This window comes from Anopheles cruzii, chromosome 3 (genome assembly GCF_943734635.1).
Source record: "Anopheles cruzii chromosome 3, idAnoCruzAS_RS32_06, whole genome shotgun sequence".
Lineage (NCBI taxonomy): Eukaryota > Metazoa > Arthropoda > Insecta > Diptera > Culicidae > Anopheles > Anopheles cruzii.
In genome coordinates, this window is record NC_069145.1 from 69,971,027 (window position 1) to 69,980,044 (window position 9,018).

The following is a 9,018-nucleotide window of genomic DNA, read 5'->3' on the forward strand; positions in this document are numbered from 1 at the left end:
CGGCAGGAAGTCCACGGGAGATTAGGGCACCAATTAAGCGAACGAGGCGGATTCACCACCGTATAAACTTCCGTCTCCGGGCTTGGTATCAAGTGCACTACGGTACGGCTCTATTGATCGGGTCTACCCGAGGCGGGGTTCGTGTGATATCTAAGAGCCAGGCTTATCAGCTATTGAAACTGTTATCTAGGGCGATACGTTTGCTTTGAAGGTGTGCTGCCGACAAAACGTGTGCTGCAATTGCCAGCAATTTCGGGCTCTGCAAACAAAAAGGTTTTTAGATACAATAAAGGATGTAAAAAAGAGGGTAATTATGGTAACACTCCTTGTGTTTCGAGAAAATGTGCTTGTTCATAATTCACGGCAACGGTAAAGGAAAGCTAGTTTGAGTTTGAAAATGCAGTCACTTTGTGCTGTCAGATTTGTACCAAACTAGTCACCGGCAAACTGGCAGCACTGGTCGCCGGTAAAACAAAACAAACAGCACATTTTTTTTTTACAACCCCATTAAAAAAATGTCTCGTGCGATTTCGTTCGTTACCGGTAATGCGAAAAAACTCGAAGAGGTGCGCGCCATCCTGGGGCCGACCTTTCCCCAGGTTGTGGCCGTAAAACTGGACCTTCCGGAGCTGCAGGGTGAAATCGATGATATCTGCAAGCGCAAGTGCCTGGAAGCGGCCCGTCTGGTTCAGGGTCCGGTAATGGTGGAGGACACGTGTTTGTGTTTCAATGCGCTTAAAGGACTTCCAGGCGAGTGCGGAAGCGGAAGCGGAAGCGAACGATCAACCGTGAGTGGAATGGATTGTTAAAATCCGTTTCCATTCCCCGATTTCAGGTCCATACATCAAATGGTTCCTCGACAAGCTGGGACCAGAGGGATTGCATAAGCTGCTGACCGGATGGGATGACAAAACTGCAACTGCGATCTGCACGTTCGCCTTTACCGACCAACCGGAAGGTGAGGTGCTAGTGTTTCAAGGTCGCACCGAAGGCACGATCGTGGAACCACGAGGACCCCGAGATTTCGGCTGGGATCCGATCTTTCAACCGATCGGATACGACACAACGTACGCCGAGATGCCGAAGGAGAAGAAGAATGAAATCTCGCACCGGTTCCGAGCACTGGACAAGCTGAGGGACTACTTCAAAGCGAAATAAACTGTAATTTTCTTTTCTTTATTATATTTCACTACAATCTGTGATGCTCGCAAGATTACTTAGAACCGCTTACTACACGGACAATTGACAATCGCGTACCGGCATCCCGGTTGCAGTCGTTGTATTGTGTCTTTTTAAAATATGTCTTTTAGTTGAATGTTGAACAGCTCTCTTTTTAAAACCGTACTTTTAGACTAATCTAAACTAAGGAGCGCACGATTTGCTAGAGTATTTCAAAAAGAACGAAACAAACAAAAGCTAAACAGCGACGGAAAGACGGTCGCGTTTAGTCGGACTTCTTGCTCTTGGCCTTTGGTTTCTTTGTCACCGCACCGGTCGACGATGATTTCTTCGACTTGTCCGAGTTCCAGTAGTACAGCACCTGTAGGGCAATCACCAGATTAGCGAACGACGAAGCACCGTAAGTGATGATCATCATCTGATCGCCCGTTTCCTGGATCGAGGTAAAAATGCGTGCCAGTGAGCCGGCCAGTAGCATGAAGCACGTCACGGCCGACAGTTGCCCGGTGCTGCCATTCCGGTAGTTGGTAAGTGCTTGCGAAAGCTTGCCGAGCAACAGAATCGGAACGTTGAAGCCTTGCACCAGCAGTAAGAAACTCAGCGGCGTAAGGCCTCCCAGCAGCACGTACAGCAGAGCCGAGTAACCCACGGTGAATGTGGCCGCCATCGCTGGAGCACCATTGAAGAACAGCACAAGAATGGCAATGATAGCCGTCTGCAGAGCAAGGAAGGAAGTATCGCCCCAGGCACTGAACGGGAAACCGCTGACGAAACTGTACGCCATGTGAACCGTTATGGCAAACAGATCAAGGCAAATGCTGAACAGATTGATGCCTTTGGCGGATTTATTGGCTAGGAGTTTCATTATCTGAGGCACTTTCACCAACACCGAGCCGGCGATGATGCCGAAGCCGAGTCCCTTGCTCAGCAGGGCACGGAAGCAATCACCTAAGGAGCAGAGACAAAATAATCCACGGACACGAAGGCAAAGGTTAATCAACCAATCGAATGACCGCATAAGACACAACAGCAAAGCTCGATACAAACCATCGAGAAAGTCAAATTCCAAGAAGTATTTATCGTAGCACTTTTCGTCCATCAGGAGCAGCATAAACTCTTTTCCGTAATCGACCATCGTGAGGCAGGATGATTTTCCGGTCCGTTTTTCACTAGATTTACCGCAGCAGAAGAAAAACACCTGCCGATGTGTCCTCGCTGACAGCTAAAACAGTGCTGTCAAACGAGACCTGTCGGCAAAGTACGACTTGCTTTACCACCTTTTTGACATTTTCGTTACTGTTTTGTAGGTTTTTGGGTAATAAACAAACCTTTTGTACCTTAGAAAAGTTATCGGAAGCTAATTGTTTAGTTACATGTATTTTTCAAACTCGTAACAGAGGCTCTGGTGTATTCCACACTTATCAAAACATGTCGTAAACAATCAATAAACAATGGTGAGTTCGACGAAAGGATGTGTCAAAACGTCAAATATGCACCTCAAATCTCACTGCGATCAACACACGGAGTAGTTGATTATTATTATTAGTATCAACTGTGCAAAATTTGCGCTTCAATTCTCGATCCCATACCGCAGAAAGCAGTTCCAATAGTTGCCGAATGGCTTCCGCAACCCCGCAGGTAAATATTCGATTCTATGGCCACCATCCTGGAGTTCTCAAAACAGAAGGTTGATCTTGGCAATACGCCACCTGATGTAATCATCCGATTGCTGGCAGGGAGAATATTTCATCATCCTCTTTTGTTGTGTTTACTTTTGGAACGTCCTTCCGCAGGGGGCGAACCTTCTTTATGGGCTGAGAAAGTCGACAAAATTCAGCAAAGGTCTTGGTGCACTGCTACCGCAGGCGTACCGAAAGTTTTGGAACGAATGGAAAAATCAGCAACCTGCGGCAGTGCACTACGTGCCGAAGGAAGGTACGGAACCGCTACAAATATGATTAGGGCAAAATGCACTAATCTTGCCCTTGCTTTAGGTATGTTCCAACGGGAGGACTTCACAGGACTGGTGACACCGGTCCAGAACGTACCGATACCACTGATCGATCCACCGGAGGCACACGAGGGCATCTGGGGCGGTGAAGCGATAATCAAGGGTTTCCAGAAGCGCACACCATACAAACGGCGAGTGCCACACTTCTGGGTACCGGTGCTGCGTCGCTCGGTCGTCCACAGTCGGGTGTTGAACGACCACATGGCCGTCACAGTAACCGATCGAACGCTCGAGCAGATTCACGACCACCACGGATTCGACCACTATCTGCTCAAGACACCGGCCTGCGATCTGCGTTCGATGCTGGCGATCAAACTGAAAAAGAAGATCCTAGAAGAGCTTGCAGCAGGCTGTCCGAAACTAGCGGCCGAACCGTCCAAGCAGCAAGAGTGCCTCCGAGAGTACGCCTGCTACCTGGAACAGTTCACACCGGAAGAGATCGAATGGTATGGTCTAACGTACGGTGAGGCAATCCTGAAGATGAGAACGATGACGGAGGACAGTGAGGCCCAAATGCCGCAGAAGGTCCTCTTTCGCCAGCAGTTGATCGAGCAGCTGAAGGCGGCCGGTATCCGTGAGGCACAGGATGGTAGCGACGATGAAGCACTGAAGGGCATCAAAGATTCCTCGTCGTGGCTTTCAAAGCTCAGCTTCAAGCCGAAAAATTGGTGAGGTTGAACAAAACGCAGAGCGGTCCGAACCGGGGCCTTCAGACAAACGACAGGACCGCCTTCGGCCAACTACCCGAGCAGAGTTCGGTTACTGTACAGAGCAGCGTAACGCGCCCATAGTCACTGCCTGGACTGGTGATCGGTCAGGAAGTTAATGAGAATAAACCAATAAATTCGTCAACTGTTACATAGTTATTCATATAGTAACAAACAAAACATTTGTCTAACTCATGACAATTGCGCTAAATTTATTCTACGATCATGAGAGCCGGTTGATCGCCGTTAATCCCTCGACAGTGTGAGCTGTATCAATGGCAGTACCTTGATGGACGAAAGATCCGACAGAATGGCCTCAATGTTCTCAAGCGTTGCCACTTGCATCAGGCTCTCCCTGCGGAAGCTTAGTATAATGATGGCAAGCAAGGATAGAATTTCCAGACTGTCGTAGCCTAGTATCAGGTCCCACAGGATCAACAGTTGCTCGGGAGGAAGGTGGCCACTAAAAGCTCGCATCAGCCATTTAAACACCACGCGAATGCTGCTCGATAGGTAACAAACAGAAACAAACGGTTGTCCGCCAGCCAAAGAAAACACGGTCTGTCCCCGGTAACTTACGGTTGGATCTGCAGCTCACGAAAATGGGACCACAGCTGTGGCTCGTGTGTTTGCAGCAGCTTTTCGAACAGCAAACACAGACTGACGATGCCCTGCGAATGGGTGTTGATCGTCGTCAGCCGATGGCAGTAGCGAATGTAGAAGGCCCGGAAGGTGTAGTACAGCGAGACAGGGTTATCGTACAGATAGCAGAACGGAGCAGCCAGCATGCAAATCCCGTGGAAGGGTACAAACCCACACGGTGGGCCCTCGTACTGCTTGGCTTTGGCCGAATTGGTAAACTCCACCTGAATGAGCTGACTGATCTCTGTGTCTCGGCTGAAGCACAGCATTATCTGGATAACGAAACGGTATGTTACGAGGGATTTCCTTTCTCGATTACACAGCTCTTGCCTGGTAAAGCACATCTTCGAACACAAAATAACGATCGTCGTTGGTCGCCGTCAGCTGCACGTCCTTGAAGACTAACTTGTCGACGATCGATTCGTTGGTCAGCACCGATTGCCGCAGGCTCTCCCAGTGATCGACGTGCTGTAAGACACAAGGAGGGTGTTCGGAAAGAAAGTCTAACTATGCAATGTGGTCTCGCCTCAATTACTGTCCCACGTACGTGTTGCTCCACATGACTGCCAAGAACGTAAGACCACAACGGGCCCCGCAGGGGCGGCGGTGTAACGCCCTTCTTCAGCGCTTGCTGGCAAAGTGGTGCGTGACGCGTTTTCAGCACCTTCTGGCAGGTAGTCGCCCAGTCACCGAACGTATTGTCGTTCCTGAGCAACTCGGAAAAATGCACCCGCAGTTCGAACAGGTTTTTGACCGTCAGCGAGATGTGCGAAAACTCCCATTTCGGTAGAAAGCTGAAAGGGAAATTTACATGATGGGTCAGTAGTGTTTGGCTTTGGGTACATGGGGATGCAGGGGTAGGGAACAGGGCGCGCCCGCGCCACCGACAACCACCACGGTCGGTGTGTGGAAATGTACTCAGTCTCATCTTGCTTCATCGGTCCCTTGAGCGATAGCAATACGTCGAGCAGATCCTTCGGTGCATATACTGGCCGATAGTTGCTGAGATCGATCTGATAGGTGCTGAGCTCATCCCACTTGGAGAGAATGTCCTCCCGGTCGGATGCGGTACGCATCTGACCGTGCAGTTGCGCTTTCGATTCCGAGCACATCGAGTTCAACGACTTGCGTACCCGCCGTTCCCATTGGACACCTGCTCGGCGTAGATAGTTCAACGGATCGCTGCTGGCCGGTGAAGGACGTGAGTCATTTTTCACTGTGTTCCTGATCAGATGGTAGATCACGTTGCGGATCTCGGTCTCGAGCCCGTTCGCCTTGATGGCAGTCTCCAACGTTTGCTTCATATCGTCCTTGTCCACCTCCGGCGAGCAGGAAAGTTTCTGATGAGCAAGCAAACCGGAACGAGTCAAATACGCATATCCATTCACTCATTCTAGGCACGCTAGATGCAGAAAATCTGTGACACGAATCTTCACCATTCGACATGCTTACCTGCACCATTTTGTACAGATTGCCGTACAGTTTCATCGTTTTTACATCTTCCGCCAACCGCAGCGCCGTGTGGTGTATGCTCGTGTCCTTCAGCTCCTCCATGAAGCTAATATGCGAAGCTGGCAGTGGATAGCTAACGAAGGAAGATTCCGCCGCACCGGGCAACTCTGTCGACGACTGAGGAAAAACTGTTACCACAGTTCCGGCCACCAATGAGGAGGTGGAACTTACCGTAGTGTCTTCGATATCCTGTAGCTTGTTGGCCCTCTCTGGCATCCTTACGGCAGTGTGAGTGGCCCCCAAATTCTTCCAACACTACTTGTTGTCCCGTTTTTGCAGCCCCTCACAGTCGGGATCCATTTGCAAATAAATTTTACGACAACCCGTCAGTGGAGGGCACAAACATTAACTTATTGCAGCCAAAACGGAATGGAACCCCTTTTTTTAGAAAGGATCGGGTGTACGGTTTGCCCGCCTGGTTCGATTGGTTCACCAGGCATTGATTGGTAACTAAATAAACTTGGCGCGCTTGGTCACCCTTGGTTACCGGGTGACCTGTTTTCGTAGTGATTTTTAATGTTGAAATGTTTAATGTGTTTTAATGTTTCAATGTTGGATGGAATATAATGCAGCCTTCAAAGGTTCTTCGAGCGAGTTGGCGCGAGTCCCACACTGCAATTAACAGGGTTACGCATCTGAACCACCCGAACAGAACACGCATAAATTCGTCCATCAATAGTGTCACTGGAAAAAATGGTTTGCGAAAATAGGTACATTGCAATTAAGGAGCCTCTTATCTAGTCGTTGGAGCCTGGTTGTCCTAATTAGTCTATAATCAAGTATGTTCTTGTGACGTCATTGAACTGTAATTGTTCAGTTTAGCCTTACACGAGAAGTCGCCAATATTTACACAAAATGGTCAATCTGTATTGTTAGTTACTAATAACGATACATTAAGAAGGTAACAAAAAATAGCTTTTTATTGGAGTCAATATGATAGAATACAGGTCTGAATCTCAACACAATACAACTACTGCAGGAAACTACGAAGCACTAGCGGTGAAAGAAGCAACACCCAACGTGTGACGATCGATGATCGTATAATGTTTAATCCACTTCTATTCCCCTCTTGCACGCATGTCCTCATCAGAAGATCCTTCCTCGCTGCCATCTTGCTCGCCCTTAACTTCATTCGCAAAGTACGATCCTAAGCGTATCGTGAAGAAATAAATAAACTCCACCAAGCTCAGAATGCTAGCGCCGGTGTACAGTCCCAGGATGCCGCCGATCGACACGACCACATCAATGTTCTCGCGCACGATCTGGCGCCGGTAGCGCTGTGACGGAAGGGCCATCAACTTGATCAGCACCGAGCGCCCGGTGCGCCGTTCCGTGTCCGACTCTCGTCCTATGATGCGTATCTCGTGCTCGGTGCACGATGGATAGCAATCACAGACGAGACCGTTCGTACGCCAAGGCTGCATTATCGTGGTTTGTGGGAACATCAGATCGCGTTGATCGAGACAGTTCAGTCCGTCGTACCCGCAAACGGGGCTTTGGTCGTGTTCTGGTGGAGATAGAGAGAGGGAATAGAAAAGCAAACCTCAAACCAACCACTTTCGATGTTGGAGTTGGAGATCGGTACTTCCGAGCAGCATATTGTGATGGCAGCAGTTGCACGTCCGAATCTGGGCCAATTTCAAACACTCCGTTACGCAGACACTGTAGCTGTACTTCTCGTAGCGGGTTCCGGTTTCCTCGTCCGGAAACACGCACCGCCGGATGTCCTTATCGACGGTGCGCACCAACGGATCGTTGATGATATTTTGAAGAGTGATGAAAATCTTCCCCGCAAAACCCTCAGGCATCTGATTGAACTGGAGCGTCGTCAGTAACATGTGAGGAATGTCCTCTTCGTTTTGTATATAGGCCTACCGGGAATCGCGGAGGAGTTAATCCTTTTTTTATTTGGAAACACGTTCCCCATCGCCTTACCGTTGTTGCTCTGCTAAAGTTCAGAAGTAGCTCGGCGCGAGGCTCTCCCATTCCCATCTCCATCCGTAGCCACTTGGGACCGTACCTGTGGAATGTGATATTCTTACTCACTCGTTGGCTATACTCGCGGTTGCCCAGGTCCTTGCACTCACTTCTGGACCGTTTGTATGGAGTTCAGCAGAAAGCACGAACCCATCGTCGTCTGAATTGTCCGAAAGTACTGGCAGCAGTCAAACTCGCGTCCGTTCCAGCTGCAGTGGTCGAACAACTGTTCACAGCTGGCCCGCACGGTGGCGGAGTAATTCGAGTAACCCGCCACCGGACACGGAACACAATCGGTGCAGTCCTTGTACATCGCACAGTAGGACTTGATCGAACCGTAATTGTACAAGTTATGGTAGATCAGGCGCAACATGAACTCTTCCACGTCGTAATTGTACTCCATTTCCTCGGTCGTGCGAAACCCCTCGATCAGGCGCTGCAGAGCATCGTAGTGTTGCTTTGTGTAGCCCATCTCGCAAACGCCCACCGACGGGAAGGTAGTCTTGTCCTTCCGAGAGTCCAAACTCTCCACTACAATGCTGACGGCGTCCCGGCGAAACAGTTCCATGTACGTTTTGATCAGCAAGCAGGCCCAGGTCCAGGACAGGAGAACACAGGCGAACCAGAACACCCGCTCGGTCCAATGGTAGCGCCGGTTGGCAATGTTTCCGATACCGGCCAGCGAACAGTTCGAACAGTAATCAACCAGCACGCGGTAAAGCGCCCGGAATGCTCGAGCTACACGCATGATGAGAAATGAAAGAGTGGTTCGCTATTTGTCGCCATTCGGTGACCATACCCGAGCCTTCACCGCAGTGTGGATACATTATTCACCCGCTACACTGCAGAGGCACAGAAAGTGCATTAAAACGTCATTTCTTATGCAAATCGTTTGTGCAAGGGTGCATCGTCACTATGCGCCAAACTGCCGATAGTGAAGAGCTAGGCAGCATTATCGCTTTGAAGGTATCTGTTTTCTAAAAGTAGTAC

The 9,018-nt window shown here is 49.5% G+C and overlaps 5 protein-coding genes across 5 annotated transcripts; 2 read left to right on the plus strand and 3 right to left on the minus strand.

Annotated features, from left to right (window-relative positions):
• Nucleotides 1-515: 515 nt before the first annotated feature.
• Nucleotides 516-1,195, plus strand: LOC128271753 (inosine triphosphate pyrophosphatase). The gene is made up of 2 exons (XM_053009382.1): nt 516-750; nt 836-1,195. Exons 1-2 carry the CDS (start codon nt 516-518, stop codon nt 1,156-1,158), a joined length of 558 nt encoding a protein of 185 aa, XP_052865342.1. The 3' UTR covers nt 1,159-1,195.
• On the minus strand, nt 1,162-2,377 carry LOC128271752 (mannose-P-dolichol utilization defect 1 protein homolog). The gene is made up of 2 exons (XM_053009381.1): nt 2,227-2,377; nt 1,162-2,127 (listed from the first exon to the last, which is right to left on the minus strand). The coding sequence occupies exons 1-2, from the start codon at nt 2,312-2,314 to the stop codon at nt 1,445-1,447; spliced, it is 771 nt and encodes a 256-aa protein (XP_052865341.1). The 5' UTR covers nt 2,315-2,377; the 3' UTR covers nt 1,162-1,444.
• A 279-nt stretch (nt 2,378-2,656) lies between these two features.
• On the plus strand, nt 2,657-4,063 carry LOC128271764 (39S ribosomal protein L28, mitochondrial). Its single transcript, XM_053009397.1, has 3 exons — nt 2,657-2,817; nt 2,973-3,114; nt 3,174-4,063. Exons 1-3 carry the CDS (start codon nt 2,797-2,799, stop codon nt 3,860-3,862), a joined length of 852 nt encoding a protein of 283 aa, XP_052865357.1. The 5' UTR covers nt 2,657-2,796; the 3' UTR covers nt 3,863-4,063.
• Nucleotides 4,064-4,143: 80 nt separating this feature from the next.
• LOC128273765 (TBC1 domain family member 19) lies at nt 4,144-6,108 on the minus strand. The gene is made up of 6 exons (XM_053011802.1): nt 5,992-6,108; nt 5,458-5,879; nt 5,087-5,333; nt 4,870-5,007; nt 4,477-4,811; nt 4,144-4,399 (listed from the first exon to the last, which is right to left on the minus strand). Exons 1-6 carry the CDS (start codon nt 6,091-6,093, stop codon nt 4,144-4,146), a joined length of 1,500 nt encoding a protein of 499 aa, XP_052867762.1. The 5' UTR covers nt 6,094-6,108.
• Nucleotides 6,109-7,109: 1,001 nt separating this feature from the next.
• LOC128270887 (pickpocket protein 19) lies at nt 7,110-8,776 on the minus strand. The gene is made up of 4 exons (XM_053008313.1): nt 8,139-8,776; nt 7,987-8,071; nt 7,637-7,922; nt 7,110-7,558 (listed from the first exon to the last, which is right to left on the minus strand). The coding sequence occupies exons 1-4, from the start codon at nt 8,774-8,776 to the stop codon at nt 7,110-7,112; spliced, it is 1,458 nt and encodes a 485-aa protein (XP_052864273.1).
• Between the last annotated feature and the right edge of the window lie 242 nt (nt 8,777-9,018).

Coding starts and splice junctions, on each gene's coding strand:
- LOC128271753 (XM_053009382.1), top strand. CDS start 516: ATGTCTCGTGCGATTTCGTTCGTTACCGGTAATGCGAAAAAACTCGAA. Junction 751..835: donor TGCGCTTAAAGGACTTCCAG/GCGAGTGCGGAA, acceptor CCCCGATTTCAG/GTCCATACATCAAATGGTTC.
- LOC128271752 (XM_053009381.1), bottom strand. CDS start 2,314: ATGGTCGATTACGGAAAAGAGTTTATGCTGCTCCTGATGGACGAAAAG. Junction 2,128..2,226: donor GGAATTTGACTTTCTCGATG/GTTTGTATCGAG, acceptor TCTGCTCCTTAG/GTGATTGCTTCCGTGCCCTG.
- LOC128271764 (XM_053009397.1), top strand. CDS start 2,797: ATGGCTTCCGCAACCCCGCAG. Junction 2,818..2,972: donor TGGCTTCCGCAACCCCGCAG/GTAAATATTCGA, acceptor GTCCTTCCGCAG/GGGGCGAACCTTCTTTATGG. Junction 3,115..3,173: donor GCACTACGTGCCGAAGGAAG/GTACGGAACCGC, acceptor CCCTTGCTTTAG/GTATGTTCCAACGGGAGGAC.
- LOC128273765 (XM_053011802.1), bottom strand. CDS start 6,093: ATGGAGGAGCTGAAGGACACGAGCATACACCACACGGCGCTGCGGTTG. Junction 5,334..5,457: donor ATGAAGCAAGATGAGACTGA/GTACATTTCCAC, acceptor TTTCCCTTTCAG/CTTTCTACCGAAATGGGAGT. Junction 4,812..4,869: donor TCGAAGATGTGCTTTACCAG/GCAAGAGCTGTG, acceptor TTCGTTATCCAG/ATAATGCTGTGCTTCAGCCG.
- LOC128270887 (XM_053008313.1), bottom strand. CDS start 8,776: ATGCGTGTAGCTCGAGCATTCCGGGCGCTTTACCGCGTGCTGGTTGAT. Junction 7,923..7,986: donor ACTTTAGCAGAGCAACAACG/GTAAGGCGATGG, acceptor GATTCCCGGTAG/GCCTATATACAAAACGAAGA. Junction 7,559..7,636: donor TCACAATATGCTGCTCGGAA/GTACCGATCTCC, acceptor TATCTCCACCAG/AACACGACCAAAGCCCCGTT.